At 35.7% G+C, this 18441-nt stretch overlaps 2 protein-coding genes across 2 annotated transcripts in view; both read left to right on the top strand.

Moving 5' to 3' along the window:
• LOC144445805 (Na(+)/citrate cotransporter-like) overlaps positions 1-6115 on the top strand; it is a 12943-nt gene extending 6828 nt beyond the window's left edge. The window contains exons 4-13 of the mRNA XM_078135448.1: positions 1-149; positions 911-1126; positions 1853-1972; positions 2541-2663; positions 3066-3170; positions 3677-3774; positions 4141-4244; positions 4596-4757; positions 5546-5683; positions 5915-6115. The exon at positions 1-149 is cut by the window's left edge and continues 45 nt beyond it. Of these exons, the coding sequence (XP_077991574.1) occupies positions 1-149; positions 911-1126; positions 1853-1972; positions 2541-2663; positions 3066-3170; positions 3677-3774; positions 4141-4244; positions 4596-4757; positions 5546-5683; positions 5915-6115 (1416 nt within the window). The remainder of the gene's footprint in view (positions 150-910; positions 1127-1852; positions 1973-2540; positions 2664-3065; positions 3171-3676; positions 3775-4140; positions 4245-4595; positions 4758-5545; positions 5684-5914) is intronic.
• A 3494-nt stretch (positions 6116-9609) lies between these two features.
• On the top strand, positions 9610-17408 carry LOC144450573 (basal body-orientation factor 1-like). Its single transcript, XM_078141219.1, has 10 exons — positions 9610-9792; positions 11693-11924; positions 12564-12629; positions 12936-13079; positions 13507-13658; positions 13877-14090; positions 14620-14823; positions 15522-15742; positions 16067-16237; positions 16688-17408. The coding sequence occupies exons 1-10, from the start codon at positions 9737-9739 to the stop codon at positions 16842-16844; spliced, it is 1617 nt and encodes a 538-aa protein (XP_077997345.1). The 5' UTR covers positions 9610-9736; the 3' UTR covers positions 16845-17408.
• Positions 17409-18441: the final 1033 nt, after the last annotated feature.

The following is an 18441-nucleotide window of genomic DNA, read 5'->3' as shown; positions in this document are numbered from 1 at the left end:
CCTAAGCCATTATCACGCCAATCACTAAAAGGATTGTCATCCACGTCACATAGCGGTGAAGAGACCAATCCCATGATTCAAAACGGTGATACTACCATGGATATGGCAAACTTTGATGAAGTAGAAATGAACGAAATACGAATAGTTGGGTAAGGATTGGCCTGATGACGTATTTCTGTTATATTGTGATATTATAAATCACCCCTTGGCGATGGTAAACGAAGAGGTTTTGACAAGTGAACCGTGACGAAATATATGCACGAGCGATAGCGATAGTCAAAACCAACTGGTATACCAGTCCCAGAGGGTGGTTTATCGTTATTATAATTACACCAGTATATTGATAAAATCAAAAACAAGATATGAGCTAAGGTTTTATGGTTGTGAATGTGAACAGCAAATGTTTGTAAACATCACAATTTGGATCCATGATAACTGTGCTATATCACTATTTTAAAACAGTTAGTTTGATGTCCAGACCAATCAGATCTCTCGATTTGCGCCTTCAATACATATCGAACAGTATAATATAATTACCGTTTTTGCATTTGATAGACACACGTCATACTCATAATAATAGCGTACCATTTTGATAATGTCTTAAGATTTCATATACTATATATATACAGTTACCATATAGCAAGAGTAAACACATATGCCCACTTTTGTCGATACATTGACACCTATGTTCGAACGTTGTACAACATAATACAGGGAAATTTGTTCACACCAACCATAATCTATGGCAAAATTTCATTTTTAAATTACAATCATTTCGTTTTATTTGTATATAGACAGGCGTATCGTAAAAAAATACTTTCCCTGTGATGGTATCGCTTCCCATTCCATGCTATTGGTTTGTAAAGCTTTCAATTCCAAATTATTGGTTTAGTGCATCTTGCAATTACAGCCACGATGGAGAGGCATCAACTAGTCAGACTGAAGAAGTCAAGGAAGATTCTACCAAAGAGGAGGACCAAGTTAATGTAACTACAAATACGTGTAGGTATGACAAAGACCTAAAGAAGGGAATATTTCTGTGCGTAGCATACGCAGCTAATATTGGTGGTACTGGAACACTGACTGGAACAAACCCAAACCTTGTACTAGCTGGCCAAGCTGAAAGGTAAACACAAATATATTATTTCCAGATTATCAACAGTTTTGTTGTGCCAAAGAAGTTTCTTTATTGTATAAAAGTCATTTTGATTAATATTACTGGTGGTAATTGTTGTGATGTGATGTTAGCTATTGTCACTGTGGAGTGGTGACCGACTTTGTTGGTGGTGGCAAACCGAAATGTTTGAATGCTTCCGTTGCTGATGATAGCTCTGAAAGTAGTGGATGTGGTATGGTGGTAGTGGCGATCGTGAGATCGTGACGGTGTTACAACTCTAAAATAAAAACACACCATGGAACTCTTCATATCTTGGTACGATACAGAGTAAAATTTTCAGATGAACACAATATGAATGGTACATTCCTTTTAGCCGAGATGTATTGAACAACTATATCAATTACCTGCCATTAAAATAAGCAGTAATGCAAATATGAAAGTGTTTATTACAACGTAGCAGATCATTTGTAGTAAATTCACAGTATATCACGAGACACCATGATATTTCAGATATTCTATCAGATTCTTTGTCTCTTCGTACAGAAACGTTGGTATACGACCGAGTTGATCACAATCAATTGGGGGCAGGTGTAACCAATAGCAACGCTTTACGCTGACGTTATAAGCAATGCGATTATGAGATCAACAAAGACCTCGAACTCAAGTATATTTTATAATCATACTGGGATTTTAATCTTACATAATTTGAGTTTCGTTGTTTTTGTTTATTCCCAGTCTGTATGGCAGTGAAGCAAACGTCAGTTTTGGTACCTGGTTTGGTTTTGCATTCCCTGGTATGATAGTAACACTGATTGCATGCTGGCTTCTCCTCGACTTTATGTATCTAGATTTAAAGTAAGTGTGTTACGTATTATACTATTACAGACTTGGCCGGGATGTCGATTCATGTGTATGACTGTTACCTCCTTTGTTTTTATTCTTCGCTCAATTTAACAATTAACGGGAAAACATTAATCATGAAATTGCAGGATAATATCTAATCTTAATATATATATATATATATATATATATATATATATATATATATATATATATATATATATATATATATATATATATATATATATACATGTATATATATATATATACATGTATATATATATATATATATATATATATATATATATATATATATATATATATATATATATATATATATATATATATATATATATATATATATATAGTATTGATGTGGATTCAATTAGATTACATTGGGTACACCATATTGAAAACAAAATTAATATCAAAACACTTCCAGGACCTACAATTACGTAACAACGACATTCGTTATGATAGTTGTGTTTGTAGTATATTGTTTCATTTGTATGTTATTTTCACTAACTGAATGGTGTAAATGTTTACTGGAATCATCTGTATCATCTGTTCTACCTTACCTCAGGAATGAGATTATACAATGTTGTAGAAACCCTCGACGATTCTACAGAAGAACAGAAAATAGCGGTGGCAATGACGCAGTCAAACGTATATTTCAAGAACAGTATGCAGAACTAGGTCCTACGTCGTAAGTTGGACTTTCGTTCATTACTGAACATTAAGAACATCTTAGAACTGTGAATCACGTTTTTCGTTTAAAATTACTAGTGCATACAACAGGGTTGGAACCTGGTTGCTCATAGCTGACGTGCACCAAAGTTGCTTTCAAAACTGGTTATATGATCGTTCAATTCTTGTCTTTCTAGCTTTCTTTTCTATAGCTGCTTGCTATATGCATTACATGTCTTCCAAGTTATCTGTTCATCCACCTGTCTTAAAGCTTCGTGTACTCTTTACTTTGGTGTTCTATCTTCAAGTTTGGAACTAACTAACTAACTGACTGACTGACTGACTGTCTGTCTGTCTGTCTGTCTGTCTTTGTCACTCATGGGTTATAATGCAATATTACATATTTTCAATACTTCATTAGGTGGGCCGAAATAGCTGTGTTGTGTCATTTTGGTTTCTTAGCTCTGCTGTGGCTAACTAGAGACCCTGGATTCATGCCAGGTTGGGCTACCTTCTTTACTGAGGAGTAAGTTTCACATTACTATGTTCCTTTGTCTAAGGTGTAATATATTTAGTACGTGTAGTGTGTCATCAAACTGTTTATTATATTGACATTGGAGACTTTTATGAATGGATTATTAGCATATTCAGTAACAGTCTGATTATAGTAACTTTCTTTACCATGATAAAAAAACTGGATTGGAATGTCCGGCAAGCTGCCATTCGGTATACTCACAATCCAATATAGAAATACACACATGAAGAATCACGCCCGTGATTCATTGTCTTTCACAATGGAATAAATAATTGAATCATGGAGTCGAGATCAAAAATGAATTTTCAAATTAGTTTAAAGGGGTGTAATATATCCAATGCTTACAGAACTAAGGAAGGGGCGTCACCCTGTAAAGCCTGAGCTTTGATGATAGGTAGTCATTAATTTCGACTTATGCCATAGCTTAATTTTACATACACCCTACCCCCTTCTTGTAAAAGGACAACCTCAAGATGTTGTTTTTTTGTCATTACCAGCTACGTGACTGATGCTACGGCTGCTATGATGATAGCAATATCTCTGTTTGTATTTCCCTCTCGTCGACCCAACCTATCATGCTGGTTATCAAATCGAGGTAAAACATAATAAAGTAACATGTTGGGATGTTCGTACTGTTAATGTGCGTACGACTACTGAATTGTGAGACGAATACTATACACACAGTGCTTTTTCAAAGAAACTAAAACTTGGGGGAGTAACTAATTTTTTAAGAAGACCAAACTTTCATGGATTTCAGAGAATTGATAGCAGAAGAAAATTTACTCTGGTGTCAGGTCTGAGATGTATACGTTTGAGAAACAATGCAAAATTTTCAACTGTATCTTTGTTATGCGTGTAGATTGCAAAATTAGTTTTGTAAGTCGAGATATAACATTTAAATATCTTTACTTAGTTGTTATCTTTCATTCCTAATTGATTATAGGTGGCGAAAATGCACCAGGCTCGGTCCCGGCGATTCTAGACTGGGCCTCCGTCAATAAGACGTTACCTTGGAGTGTTGTCATATTGCTAGGAGGTAGTTTCGCGTTAGCGGATGGCATCAAGGTAAGCTCTTACCTCCGTTATTTTATTTTATTTTTTACTCTTTTTTTAGTTTGATTTCCAATTGTTACTAACAGTAGATGGACACTATTGCCAGTGTCCTTTATGTAGAGCGGCATCGGGGAAACATTCAAAATGTGTTATGCAGGTCTTCATATTCTATCAAGAATTACGGTTACAGTTAGCAAATTGAAATGCAGAAGTAAAAGGTATTGACTTCAGTTATTCAGAGGGAACTGAGAGAAGTTTGTCTGTAAATACATATCCAACTGTGTGTAATACTGTGCCTATGCTTGTATAACGCTCTGTCTACAGCCGGTATGATCATGATGCTATATTCTGTTTCCTTTCAAGTTCTCGGGACTGACAGATTTGATTGGTGAAAAGCTGACAGGATTACAGTCAGTTCCTCCAATAGCCGTGGCATTTGCCAGTACGTTAGTAGTTGCCATATTTACTGAAATAACAAGTAACACTGCCACGGCAACCATATTCTTACCCGTCCTTGGAAAATTGGTAAGTATGAATATATTAACAGTACACAAAGATACTAGTGGGCATGGGTACATGCAGACTTACATGACATTCTGTCAGATATATGTCGTATTGACAGACTGACAGACAGAAGCCTTGAGGGGGACAGGCAGACATACAGGCAGACATACATACATACATACATACATACATACATACATACATACATACATACATACATACATACATACATACATACATACATACAGACAGACAGACAGACAGACAGACAGACAGACAGACAGACAGACAGACAGACGCCTTGAGGGGACAGACAGACAGACGGACAGACAGACGCCTTGAGGGGACAGACAGATAGACAGACAGACAGACAGACAGACAGACAGACAGACAGACGCCTTGAGTGGACAGGTAAACAGACAGACATACATACAGACAGACAGACAGACAGACAGACAGACAGACAGACAGACAGATAATGAATGAACGAACTAATGAACAAACAAATAAATAAATAAATAAATAAATAAATAAATAAATAAATAAATAAATAAATAAGAACTAAGACGGAAACTTTCGATACTTTTACTCTAACCGTTAAAAATTATGCGAACAAGTTATAATCATTTTTCAGTATGACATTATGTATTCTGTAGTCGAAAGACAAGGATACATATTCACCGGTTTTGTAGTATATTACCTACATATTCCATGGAAGTCAAGGGAAGTCAATGACACTTTTTATATGGAAAGCCATCCTTATAACAATTTCTTTATGATCAGTATTCACTATCTTTTGCTGTCTACAGGGTGAAGCAGTTCACGTGAATCCACTGTATCTTATGTTACCAGCCACTCTGACATGTTCATTCGCGTTCATGTTACCAATAGCAACGCCTCCCAATGCCATTGCATTTGCATACGGTGTCCTCTCAGTAATGGATATGGTAAGATTATAAACTTTACTTACGTTTGCTTTTGGGAACAATTGGCAAGTTGAAGAGTTACAGTGACAGAGCATATCACAATACAAAGTACTTTGACAATAGAAGCCAGTTTGTGATTTATCAAACATTTAATGACTGTCAAGCACTGTAAATTCTGAAGTACGGAGGTTCCATTTATAACGCATGCGTATCACAAAAATGGGATTTCATTTATCTTTTATTATTCCATAGGTCAAAGCTGGAACACCAATGACAATTATCGCTATCCTGTTGGCAATTCTCAACACTAATGTAATGGGGATCGCAATATTTGATGTCACAAATTATCCAGACTGGGCTCATTCCTCAACCACCACAGTGTCTCCAACAGGTCTTCCGTGTGTCACAAATGCTCCAAGTCTATTTCCTACAGTGAAATTGACAGAGTTGTAAGTTTTATATCGGACCTGGTCGTTAAAATAAGTCTCTACCGCCACCGCCCCCAATATGAAACAAAACTAATATTAAAAACCAGTAAAGGTGTTGCAGCCACATCGTTATATGTCGAAATCATAGCTTATATAATATGAATATGTTGTACAAATGACCGATGTCATGTAAATGATTGACTGTGGCCAACTTGTCGATATACACGCTAACATATTATGTGATTTGGCACATTTAAAACATAAACGGGCCCTAACCCTCACCTCAGAAACTTGTGAAAGTATAAATGCGATGGCATTTGGGGATTTTTTTCAATTAATTTAGTTTCACCGAAATGGCTATACACAGTACTGTCACACGGTTTTACAATATGATTTATGAATGACTTCAACAACATTATAATCAGGTTATACTTCAGATATAGGACATACACTGTTGATTTGTCACCACTATACTACACGACTGTTTTGATATTGATATTTTACGTAATTGTTGCGATAAATAAGTCCTGCAGTGTTGAGTATTGATTGTAACTGTACTAGTACGTTTGTTTTTGTGAATTAACGATTTATTTTTTAGTTAAAAATTAGTAGCTGGTAAAATATAGCACGTCTTACAGGTAAAACTAGCAGTTTACTGTACAACAACTCTCATGACCTGAATAATTTAAAACTTAATGTTACCTTTTGGATGGCGTTGTAAAACCGTCGTACTCCCGTTTGTTTTCGTAATTGAAAACTTAATTGTTCTGTAGGTGGAAAAGTGAACCCTTTGGACTTTTTTTTTTAATTGACCGTTATATTGTCAGAAATTTGTTAATTTCATTGGTACTATCCGCCATTGTACATTTCTTCATGATTATCGTATCAAGTACATTTTGTATTTGTATCAATGTCTCCAATATGATTTCATAATATAATTATAGTACATATATATATATATCAAACCATGTAAATAACTGCAATACAGTGTGCACGTGACACACACAGATATATATATATATATACCATTATACGCTAGAATTTATCTCTCTCAATTGAAATTTGAAATGCTGATACATATTAATCATAGAGCGATGTCACAAAACGCTGGATTATTCTATATATTTACTCTTTCAGTAATAAGAAGTGATCTATTTGTTTGAATAATAAGCAGCAATATATGTACAAAATATAATATGTACATTTCCATGTTTGTTGCAGTGTTTACATATTGCATGTCTAATACTTGGTGCTTTCGACAGGGTAACGTACGGAATAGCAGACGTCAGTGCTAAAATGTGGTAGTCATCTTTATCTGGCTGGGAGTACTATCCTTGAATTTTGACATAAATTATGTCTTTGGAAAAAAAATTTAAACACCATACACACCCACCCATCCCCCCCCCCACACACACACACACACACACACATTCATTCATACATACATACATACATACATACATACATACATACATACATACATACATACATACATACATACATACATACATACATACATCACTTTGTCGCATCTGTCACTTTCAAACACATCCATTTTGTATTTTCAACTTCATTTTGCCAAGTGGAATCCGTATGGCGCTACATATTTTAGATTTAAATATTTGAATTGGCATTTGGATTAACGAAGACACATTACGTTATATACTTACGTATCAACATTTACATGTTTTACCTTGAAAGACTTTACAACAAAAAGAAACTATTCTCGCTGATTCCCTTGATGATTTCTTCCATGATTTATTACGACTGTTGGTAATTACTCCTCCTCGATACCTCTGTGCAAAATGACCAATCATATACGGAGAGACTCGACGAAAGACACACACACACACAAATGGGTTGTTTTCTAAACATGACTCTCAAAAGAGCACGAACTAAGCTCACCCCTGCCCAAGCCAGTTGAGATTGGCCACCTCCTTGTTATTCTTGTATTTTAGATAGACATTTACACAGGCATGTATATTCTATATTTTCAGGATAGCAATTAAATGCATATATGTATTAAATGTTTAATTGATTCACACTGTAAATGTCCAGACTGGTTGAGTGTATCAAATGCATGGATGTAGATGCAATCTATTGAGGTTTGACCTTCACCATAGCAGATCCTCACCAACAGCTTTATGCCTTGATGGAATATAATATATAAATGCTTTACTAATTAAAATAAACTGTCTCGTGGTGAATGAGTATATAAGCATACTTGAACAGACCTTTAGACAATGTTACTTTTATCCAAATCCTTTACCCTTCATGTTCACGTAAAGATTATTTGAATGTGTTCGAACCTCATGTGGAATGTAAATACTAGTACTGCACACACACACACACACACACACACACACACATACACACACACACACACACACACACACACACTTAGTCTGTAAAAGACAGACATTCGTGCCACACTGTTATGTAGCAGCAAGCACTTATACATGGCTGAAGAACACGACGTATCTAGTTTACAGCCTACACATACACTTTGCATCAAATTATTCCCACAGCAATTCAGTCTCACACTTACTTTGCCAGTTGAGCGTGTTATCTAGAAGTATATTAATTTTGTATTTTATGGATTGAGCCTAATAGACCTAATAGTATAAGCTTAGTATCGTCGCATATTTTTTGACAGTCTCTCATTGGTCTTAAAAGCTAACGCATCTACCAAATTATTAGTGGGATTTCAGGATTTCAAAATTAGTCCGTCTGTGGGATTTTACCAATTTCGAGAATCACGTGTTCAAGATTTTCTCAGAATTAGTAGAACATATATTTGCCAACCTGGAAGCAGTAAGTATAGAAGACATAATTGTATTATATAAGAATTGTTCATGTCAACAAATGAGAATCAGAAATAATTACAAAACCTAATTTAAGAAAATAATACTTTTAAAAAAGACTTGTGGAATAGAAAATCATCTTTTATGACCTATTAGGAATTAATGTCCTGTGCAAAACCAAAGTCCTTAAACACAGGCCTCTTTACGGATAGCACCCCGGGATATAATAGCACCATCCAAAAAGTACTCGCAAGATCCATATTTCGTTGGTTCAGCAGAATCTGGCTTGCGCTTTAGATTGGACCTAGTACCTTAAAATCGAAACTGGCAGATTTGATGGTGTCGAAGTTGAAGATAGGAAATGCGACTTTTGCCAAAATTCAACAGTAGATAAGTACACTTGTTTTTCTGCAGTCAATGCATGGACCATGGGGAAATTCTGGGGGAAATTGTAACCTCTGTAAATAGCGCCACCAGTGTCGAGAATGATCTTCGTGATGCGCCCGCCATGCCGCAGTGTAAGGATATAATACGTTTTATCTTTTTGTGGTGACGTTTCGAAGCCATAAGTGGCACATTCAGTTAATTTACGAAAAACAGTTGAAATATTAAACTACTGAAAAGAACTCCTCAATGGTGACAAAAAGCTTGCATCCAGCAGCACTGTTTATGTTTAACTTGATGACGTCATTCCCATGACAACTAGAGCCGCCATATTGGACGGCTTTGGTTATTGTTGAACGTCTTCGAGATATCAGCTGTCTCGTTTCCAGCTAAAATCTACGCTCTGAGCCAAAAAAATCATACACATCGTTAGTGAAATCGTCAGCTGACTTTAAAAGATGCCAAAGAAGGGCAAGAAAGGAAAGGGAAAGGGCAAAGGAAAGGGGAAGAAAGGGTAGGTACTCAGTGACGTTACGTGTGTACTGTACTGTGTACACATTATGTGCATATGTCATGATAATATATGCAGTGAGTGAACAAGTACAAGTTGTGTTGGCTAGCGCTGTTTGATTTTTGAGTGTTGTCAGTGATAGCAGTTTAAACAATATACATGTATTTACATAATTTTACAAACATACATAACGTAAATGGTTTTAGGACTGTAAAGACTTATAATTCGTAACGAAACCAATATTGTTAATGTTATTGTGATCTCTTGGTCTCCATGATTGATACTGTGTAGTGACACTGAATATCAGAATAGGAACCCTCCGTACTGTATACACTATAATACAGTTATTCTCGAAAGCCTTCAGTTTGTGTCTCTGTCCGTAGGAGAAAATGTAGAACGTGTGAGTATGACACTGCCCTGTACAACGAGAGAATGACATTTGGTGAACATAGGCTGTTGGGCTTGGCTGTTGGTGTTGGTTAAACTGACCTCTGCTCTGCACACTCTGTTGTGTGAAAAGAATAACATCATGGGTCATATAGAAGTATTTTACGAATATTAGATTGACTGCCAAAGTTCAATTTTTTGCAGAGTTCTTCTTTTTTTGAATTGGTATATGGTAGAGTGCATGTAATTCTTGTGTGATATCTTTATATTAGGAGTATTGAACACGAAAACAATACTAACAGATATGTTTTTATTACCATTGCATTGTTGAATATTTACTAACTGTGAATAACACCACTAATAACACCACAGGGATAGTAATGGTCAACTACAGGGAGATGATATTGTTTTGTAAGTTACAAACAAAACACTACATATCACTCTGTGTACATGCATGGTTCTGTTAATTGTATGAGCTGTACTAGCATCATGTGTCTGTTTGCAGTGTGATGCATGTGTCTTCACTACAGTTCAGGGTTAAAGCTGCCTGTGTATAGCTTGTAATTTACTGGTGTCTAGCATATTCTGGCTTACTGCATGACTACATTCTGTCTGGGTCATATCTGTCCTGTACACTGGTTATCATGATGGTCTGACACAAAACTTACACTGGTGGGAATACAAGTTATTAGTATTTTTTTACAACATATACATGTTCATAGTACAACCTTACTTACAAACACACGTACATGTAGTGAAAATTTATCTTTGTTGTATCCATTAAGCCAGTACAATATACATGTAAATGTAATGTAATTATTCTATTCACCACACTTTGTGGTTCACCATCAGTGCTAATATCTAAGTGAGATTCATGTACATTTATACCAGTGTCAGATCAGACGTATATATGGTGATATCCAGGCATGAGTAAACTTGAGACAAACATGATATGCATGCATGCACACACTTATCAAGTTATCTCACTATCTTCCCTAGATAGGAGTAAGAGTCCAAGGATACAGCATGCTCACTTTTTTTATCTTGCAGTTGTCCAGTCTTAAATTTACCATGCATGATTTCTAAGGTTACTTGGACATTCTGTTAAAGTATTTCTATTTTTACATGACTTTATATTGATATATTTATACATAGTGATGCTTGAGCATGAATTTGATGCAGCTGGTGCTCCTCGTTCTTGCTCAGTCTGTTTCTCCTATGCCTTCTGATGGATGAGAGACACACCAACTGTACAATGTACATGTTCATGTATGACCAGTCACCATGGCCACTCCATTGCAGCAACAGAATATAGTGGAAACCAAGACAGTAGGCGCTATAATTTGAAAAGGCACAAATTACTAGCAGCCACATGTGATGTACTTCTAGCTCTTATTCATGTTATCAGAATATACGATGACAATATCATGTTATTATGTTATATGCCTTTATCAGTCAGTGTTTCAATTCTGAATGTTAAACTAATGGTCATACTTTATCATTTTATGACTGATAGTAAGAAGAAGGCAAGTAAAAAGTTCACTGACTCAGCACAAGCTACAGCAAACTCCAGACTATGGGAGGCTCGGTTAGAAGCAACTGAGAAATCTAGGCTAGAATACAGAGAAAATGCTAAAAGGTTGGCACTGGAAAATGAAGCCCTGCAGACCCATGTACAACAAGCAGAACGTGACACTATTGATGTTGTCAGTTTTCTTAAGAAAGAGGACCAGTCAAAGGAAGATCTAGTAAGTAACCATGACTACAAAGGTACTTGTTGTCACAATGACTTTAGACTCCAAGTACTACAGTATATGCGTGCCATTCACATCAACAAATGGAATGAATTTATTATTGTTTAATTTTCTGCATCATAACCACTTGTGGTATTGTATGTTGTACATTTGGTATACAATGTTACATACACAGTAGATTTCCAATCCTTGTGACATTATCAATGGCTGTTCAAGTTCTTATCAGAGCAATGTTGGTCACTGTCACCACTCAGAACATGTACTTGTCAAGTCGGTGCAGTTATTAACCACATTACAATGTACATGTACATCTGTTTGGACCATCTACTTCTTTGTGCTCAGTGGTGTTATTGACATTATGTAGAGCTTAATATGACAGTGAGTTACTCTCATATCATCATGTCGACTGATCTGTGATATCCTCCTGCAGTATAAGGTGTTATGATCTCTAAATCAAGAAACCGTTGTATTCACTATTTGTTCACTAACTTTACGTGTAAGTGTGCATATTCAGTAAAGAGGAGATTTCAAGCTTTTGAAAATGAATGTAATAACTTTAAGATACCACTGTATTCCACTATCTTTGTTGATCCATACATGATTTTAACTGACTTGATTGTTTATCTCTATCAGATTGCAAGATTACAGAAACAGCTGAAAGATACAAAGAGAGATGCTAGGAAAGAAAAACAACAAATAGTAAGTAAATGTGTATTGTGTCATGTCTTGTGACAGCTGTACAAACAAACAAACTGTAGGCTTTACTTAAAATACATCTTTGGCAGAAATTGAACATCTTCAATTATGTATACTCTAAATTATGATTATATAAGGCAAGTCTTTTGCTATCGGTATCAGATACCACATGTTGCTTCTTGTCGTTTAATTTTTGTGCACAGTTTTATATCTGTCAATAAACCACCAGTTAGGTGTAAGAATCATGTGATAAATTGACACCTGTACATGTACTTCTAACATTATACTATAAAACTGTTATCATTTCAGATTGATGAATTTAGTCAGAGAATTAACCAACTAGAGGATGGTCTGAATGACAAGAGTAATGAAGTTAAAATGATGCAGAGTGAGTTGAAGTTAGTCAAAGAATTCAGAAGAAAGAGAGGTCAGATGCAGAAAGAACTTGATGAGGTAAGTCAACTATGTAGAACCAATCAAGTTGTAATTGTCAAGAAAATAACAACACCACCTAGAACTTGATCCTGTATTTTATATACCCGTACATATATTTAACACTTGCCTCCATCTTCCTTGCCAACCCTCGAAGTATAAGCCCTAGTTGTTGCACTTACACATGTCCTATTTCAGATATTGAATCAATAACTTCATCCTGGTATCGTAGTGAGTCCAGGCTCAGATGTGCACATTTACCCACATAAAAGAAATTAATCCATTCAAGGGAAGCCTTTTCATGTCCATGTCAGCTGATCAATGTATACATGTGATATTAACATCAAAATGTCAATGCAATCAATATATACATATATAATATGTAGCGATTTATAAAAGTGGATTTCATGACGCCATATATTTGACTATTTTGTATGATTACTTATAGATAAAAGAAGAAATGTTTTTAACCAACAAAGAACACAAAGCAACTCTTCAAAGAATGGAACACAAATTCTTTGAGGAGAAAATCCGACTACAGCAGGAAGCCAGTCAGAAGATTGCAGAATTGGCAGAAAGGGCTCATACAGAGGCTATTGCGTAAGTTATTTTCCTGAAATATCAGCTGTTGGATTGTACTTGTTTGGACCATGGATTTATTTTACTATGTCTTAATTTTCCAGTGTTTCACACAGCTGAAAATCCATAATCAAAGTCCACTTCTTATGCTGTGTCTTACTGTGATAGACTTCTTTCTGTGTGTATACTGTACATCAATCTAAGACTTGTTGAGTAACCATCTGTTGTATTTAATACAGAAACCTTGATGAGACAACTCGTTCAGTCTACAAGGAGAATGTTAGACTGAATGAAGCATTGACTTACCATATGAAGGAGTCTGATGAAATGAAGAAAGCTAAGGAGGCTTTGGAGGAAGAGCTTGCTGAGATAAAGGGCCAAAAAGATGTTAATGATCACTTGGTTGAAGACAAAGTTGTGGAAGCCAAGAGACAGAAACAACAGATCAGAGATGTAAGTGAAAGTAACCATGGATTAGATGAGAACAGTAGAGTTGCTTACACACAAGTCTGTGATGAGTAAAGTGGATGAATGATGGAAAAAGACTGTTTTGATGACAATTCTAAGTTAATCTAGTAAATAGTAACAGTTATAATTTACATATGTGTAGTTGCCAAAAGGAGATGCATCTTTTGTTAAAGGATGTGAATGACCATGCCCTTACATTGTCTTCTAAATGGAATGATACCAGTAGAGCAAAACAAGATGTTGTCTAACTTCAATTCTTATCGATCATGGCTGTTATCAGGGTATGAGCCACTCTACATACCATATGCTTCAGATGAAAATGAAAAAAAAATGTAATAATACATTGTTCATAAAGTGAGCAAGCAAAGTTTTTAGGTAAAAACTGAAGATGAAGATGTATTATATTATTACATGTGCACTAGCAGTGGACTTACCAGTGCAATGTTTGTTTCTTAGCTCTATCACAGAGTAATCATGTCATAATTATCATGCTCTCTCTGCTTTATCCAAACAGCTCCAAGAGAAAGTGCGAACCCTTGAAAAGTCCTTGAGTCATGTTGTCAGGGAATTTGAAACAGAGAGAGAGATTATTATGAAGAAAACAGGCATTGAGACTGAAGCCAGCAGAGTTGAAATAGCTAAATTACTGAGAACAATAGAACTGAAATCAAGAGAAATGAACAAAGTGAAAAAGTTAGCCAAAAACATACTTGATCAGGTAAGTACCTAACTATGTTTTGAAAATTCTTCAGATAAATATACTGTAGAAAAGTTTGGTTGAACTATCCTACACTATTCCCTTGAGATTTTTACCAAACTTCACCGCTATCTTTGAAAGACTGAAGCTGTCTTTTGTGAGTAAAGTCACGTAAGTGTAAGTGAAATACTCCTAAGGTTCTCTTGCATTCTCCAATGGACAGCAATGTATATATGTATATTGGAGGCCATGTACATCAAAGTCAACAATCCATCACTTAATGCAAATGTAGGAAAAATCTGACATTCCACCTATCTACAATGACATTATCACAGAAGGTGGACAGTTAGATGTACATAACTGACAAACAAGTACTTTCACACCTGAATTTACACATATTGAAACTAACCTTTTCACATCTCTGGTTACTCAACACCTCCAACAAAATTGGATCATTCTGTCAGATCCAGTTAGACACTGAAGAAGGTCAAGTGATTTGTTCAAAACAAGTCTGTTTCTCAATCAAAAAGTGGAAGAAGAGAACTTGATATTAAACTTGAGATTTCTTTTCATAGTCAAATGTCAAAATACAAAATGTTTTCAGCTGCTCGCATGGTACGATCAACAATCAGTGTCCAATAGCATGAATGTGTTGTATAAAGGTTGAAAAGAGTTGTACAGATATGAACAAATGTCAATTCTTCTTTAATTCCTAACAGAGAACGGGAGTGGAGAAATTTTTCTTAGAGGCACTGGAGCAAGTGAAATTAGAAATAGTAACCAACAGAACAAAATATCGTAAAGATGCTGAAGTTATGTACAGTAAGAGAATGCTAGAAGCACATACGGGCAAAGGAGACTTCCCCAGAATAAGGACATTTGGAAAGTCTGAAACAAGTACAAATAATGTATACAGTGACTTACAAGCTGCTGAAAGTTGGTAAGTACAACTCTCATACCACTATATAGTGAATTTCATTACCTGAATTGAAATCTTGATTAGGACTCTAAAGAAAAGAATGTTGAATGCTTTTGTGTCTCAATATTAAAATAACTTGCCAGATTCAAGATATGTTATGCAAACCACTTTGATTTGTGTATCTGTATCTTTGTAATCTTTCAACTCCTATACTTTGGTGTAAATCAACTGTCAATACTCTCATAACTCCTAAGTAAAACAATTCCTCTGTGTGTTACTGTTATGCCACAATTTATGGAGTCATGATAGTCGAATGATGGCCTGTATTGCTTGTTTCAATGACAGGGCTGGTGTCAGTGGTAATGTTGATATCAGTGATCTTACTTGGGAACAGAAGGAGAAAGTTTTGAGACTCTTATTTGCTAAAATGAATGGTTCCAAGGTCAGAGTCCAAGCACCAGAAAACCTAGCACCAGTGAGGGAAAGTACAACAGCAGGAACTCCACCAACAGAAGTGTAAGTATTTTACAAAATGTACCTTGTTATTTATTTTTTGCTAGACATCAATTGTCTCTCTACCTCGCAATAATAAAATTGTACTTTCCAAAATGATTTTATGTAATGCAGGGAAGGTATTGTTTTTATTTAGGACCTTGTTAATTAGATATAACACTAACTAAGCAAGCTTGACCAATTAATTTATTGCAAATTTACAAAAGTGCTATTTGCCAGAGCTAAGCTAGAATTACCATTTCATGCCCCCACAGCCTTTGTACACAAGGGCTTCATATATCAGTTACAATACAGTAAGTGTCACTGTATAAGTTCACACATCTAAATCATACTACCAACCTTACTTGTAAGTTGTAGTGCTAATGTTACCTTTGTTTGAACATACCTATACTGTATAGTGTTTGTCAAGCACACAGTTATGAGTTCATTTTCCTTGTTTTTGTTATACAACAGACAAGCAATAGAAGCAGCACCAGAACCAGATGCCACATTTCTGACTCAGGTTAAACTTGGTGAAAGTGGGGAGCTGAATGCAAACATAATTGTCCCTGAAATTGGTACGTCAGCTGGAGTAGAAGAAACCCAACAACAAACTGTGCCAGTCTCTTAAGAAATAAAAATCAAGTGTATAAAACTTATGTAGAGATTCATTATGTCTTCAAACCAGACTCTTGTATATTTGTTTTGACATTTACCCTTTAGTATTTCTGTGAGTGTAAATATAGAATTCCATCAGTGAATATCAGGCTTTGATTTTTGCTTCCAAGTCATCTCAGTTTTGCCATAAGTATTAAATGGTATAGATTGTAAAATACAGTCATTGGTAGTCTTCACTAAATACACTGTGCGACTACCAATGACTTAGGCTTACTGTCTGTAATATCAATAATACATTCCACTCAAAGCAATTTTACCAAGACATTCTGCTAACATGTGAGTGAATGAAGTTTAACATAAAATTATTTACAATTTAACAAACAACAAAGGTGTGTAAATCAGGCAAGGAGAATGTTTTCATGTTGCAGATTTTGAAAATATTTGGAAGTTTTCGAATGCATGACAAAATATGAGCTAATAGGTGTGTACTACTATTAGGACCATGGTCCATTCCTTTCAATAGATACTGAATTTCTGTACTTATATTTTGTATTTGATGCAGGAATACATCATAAATTTGTAAATAAATATTTTGGATCATAAATGATGTGGTTGTAGTGTATTTGTGTTGTCATACACTGCCAAACCAGTGTAACTGTATCAGTCAACTGTATCAGTTTGACGACTTGGTACATAGTGGGCAGCATTCCACCAAATACCTGCATGTCATGCTGTCGAGTTGAAAACGCCACCAACGAACTAATAGTAGAAATTCCATCTTTTCGTTTTTAACAGTGTACCTGAGAGTCATAATATTAATGGTGAAATGTTTATGTGTAAATGTACGTGTATGGACTTAGAAGTGCATGTAGATACGTAACACAACACAACACAACACAAGTTCACAACCACAACACAACACAACACACAAATAGGAGTTGACGTTGACTATTCAAATAGATGAAATGTTCTGTTCCACACACGGTTCACCGCAGTGGAGGTACGATGTTGAGCTTGCAAGCAAGGACAAAATTTCTTTATACAGGACTCCAACTACATACCATTGCCTAGTTTTAGGTTCATCACACACTAGCTGCAATAATTGTAGCGTTTGATGTGATTTTCAGGGCTTTTTCGTCTGCTTTTGTGCTTTTTTTCGTTCCGACGTTTAACCCGAATCAAACGCTACAATTCCTCTAACGCAAACGCAAATTATGCCAAATAGACGAGACCACGTTGAAAACGTGATCGATGTGTCAGCGTACTGCCCGTTTCAAAATGCTTCATGCCTTGCTACATTTGCCGATTTTGACGGAATTGGGGTACCTCTGAACACTTCTTGGGTCTTGAAGGCTCCGTAATTAATGTTGGCGTTAGGAAATGTCCGATATTTTGCCAGGTAAGGCGTAATTTAGCAGAAAAATCCGCCCAACTTTGCGATTTAGATCTGAATCGGTTCCGTCTATTTGCGTTTGCGTTAGACGAATTGTAGCGTTTGATTCGGGTTAAACGTCGGAACGAAAAAAAAGCACCAAAACAGACGAAAACGCCCTCAAAATCACATAAAACGCTAGTTATTGCAGCTAATCACACACAAGATTATATGCAGT

The sequence above is a fragment of the Glandiceps talaboti genome, chromosome 2 (assembly GCF_964340395.1).
Source record: "Glandiceps talaboti chromosome 2, keGlaTala1.1, whole genome shotgun sequence".
NCBI classification, from domain to species: Eukaryota; Metazoa; Hemichordata; class Enteropneusta; family Spengelidae; genus Glandiceps; species Glandiceps talaboti.
The sequence above is the reverse complement of the archived record's forward strand: the minus strand, read 5'-3'. Positions and strand labels throughout refer to the sequence as shown.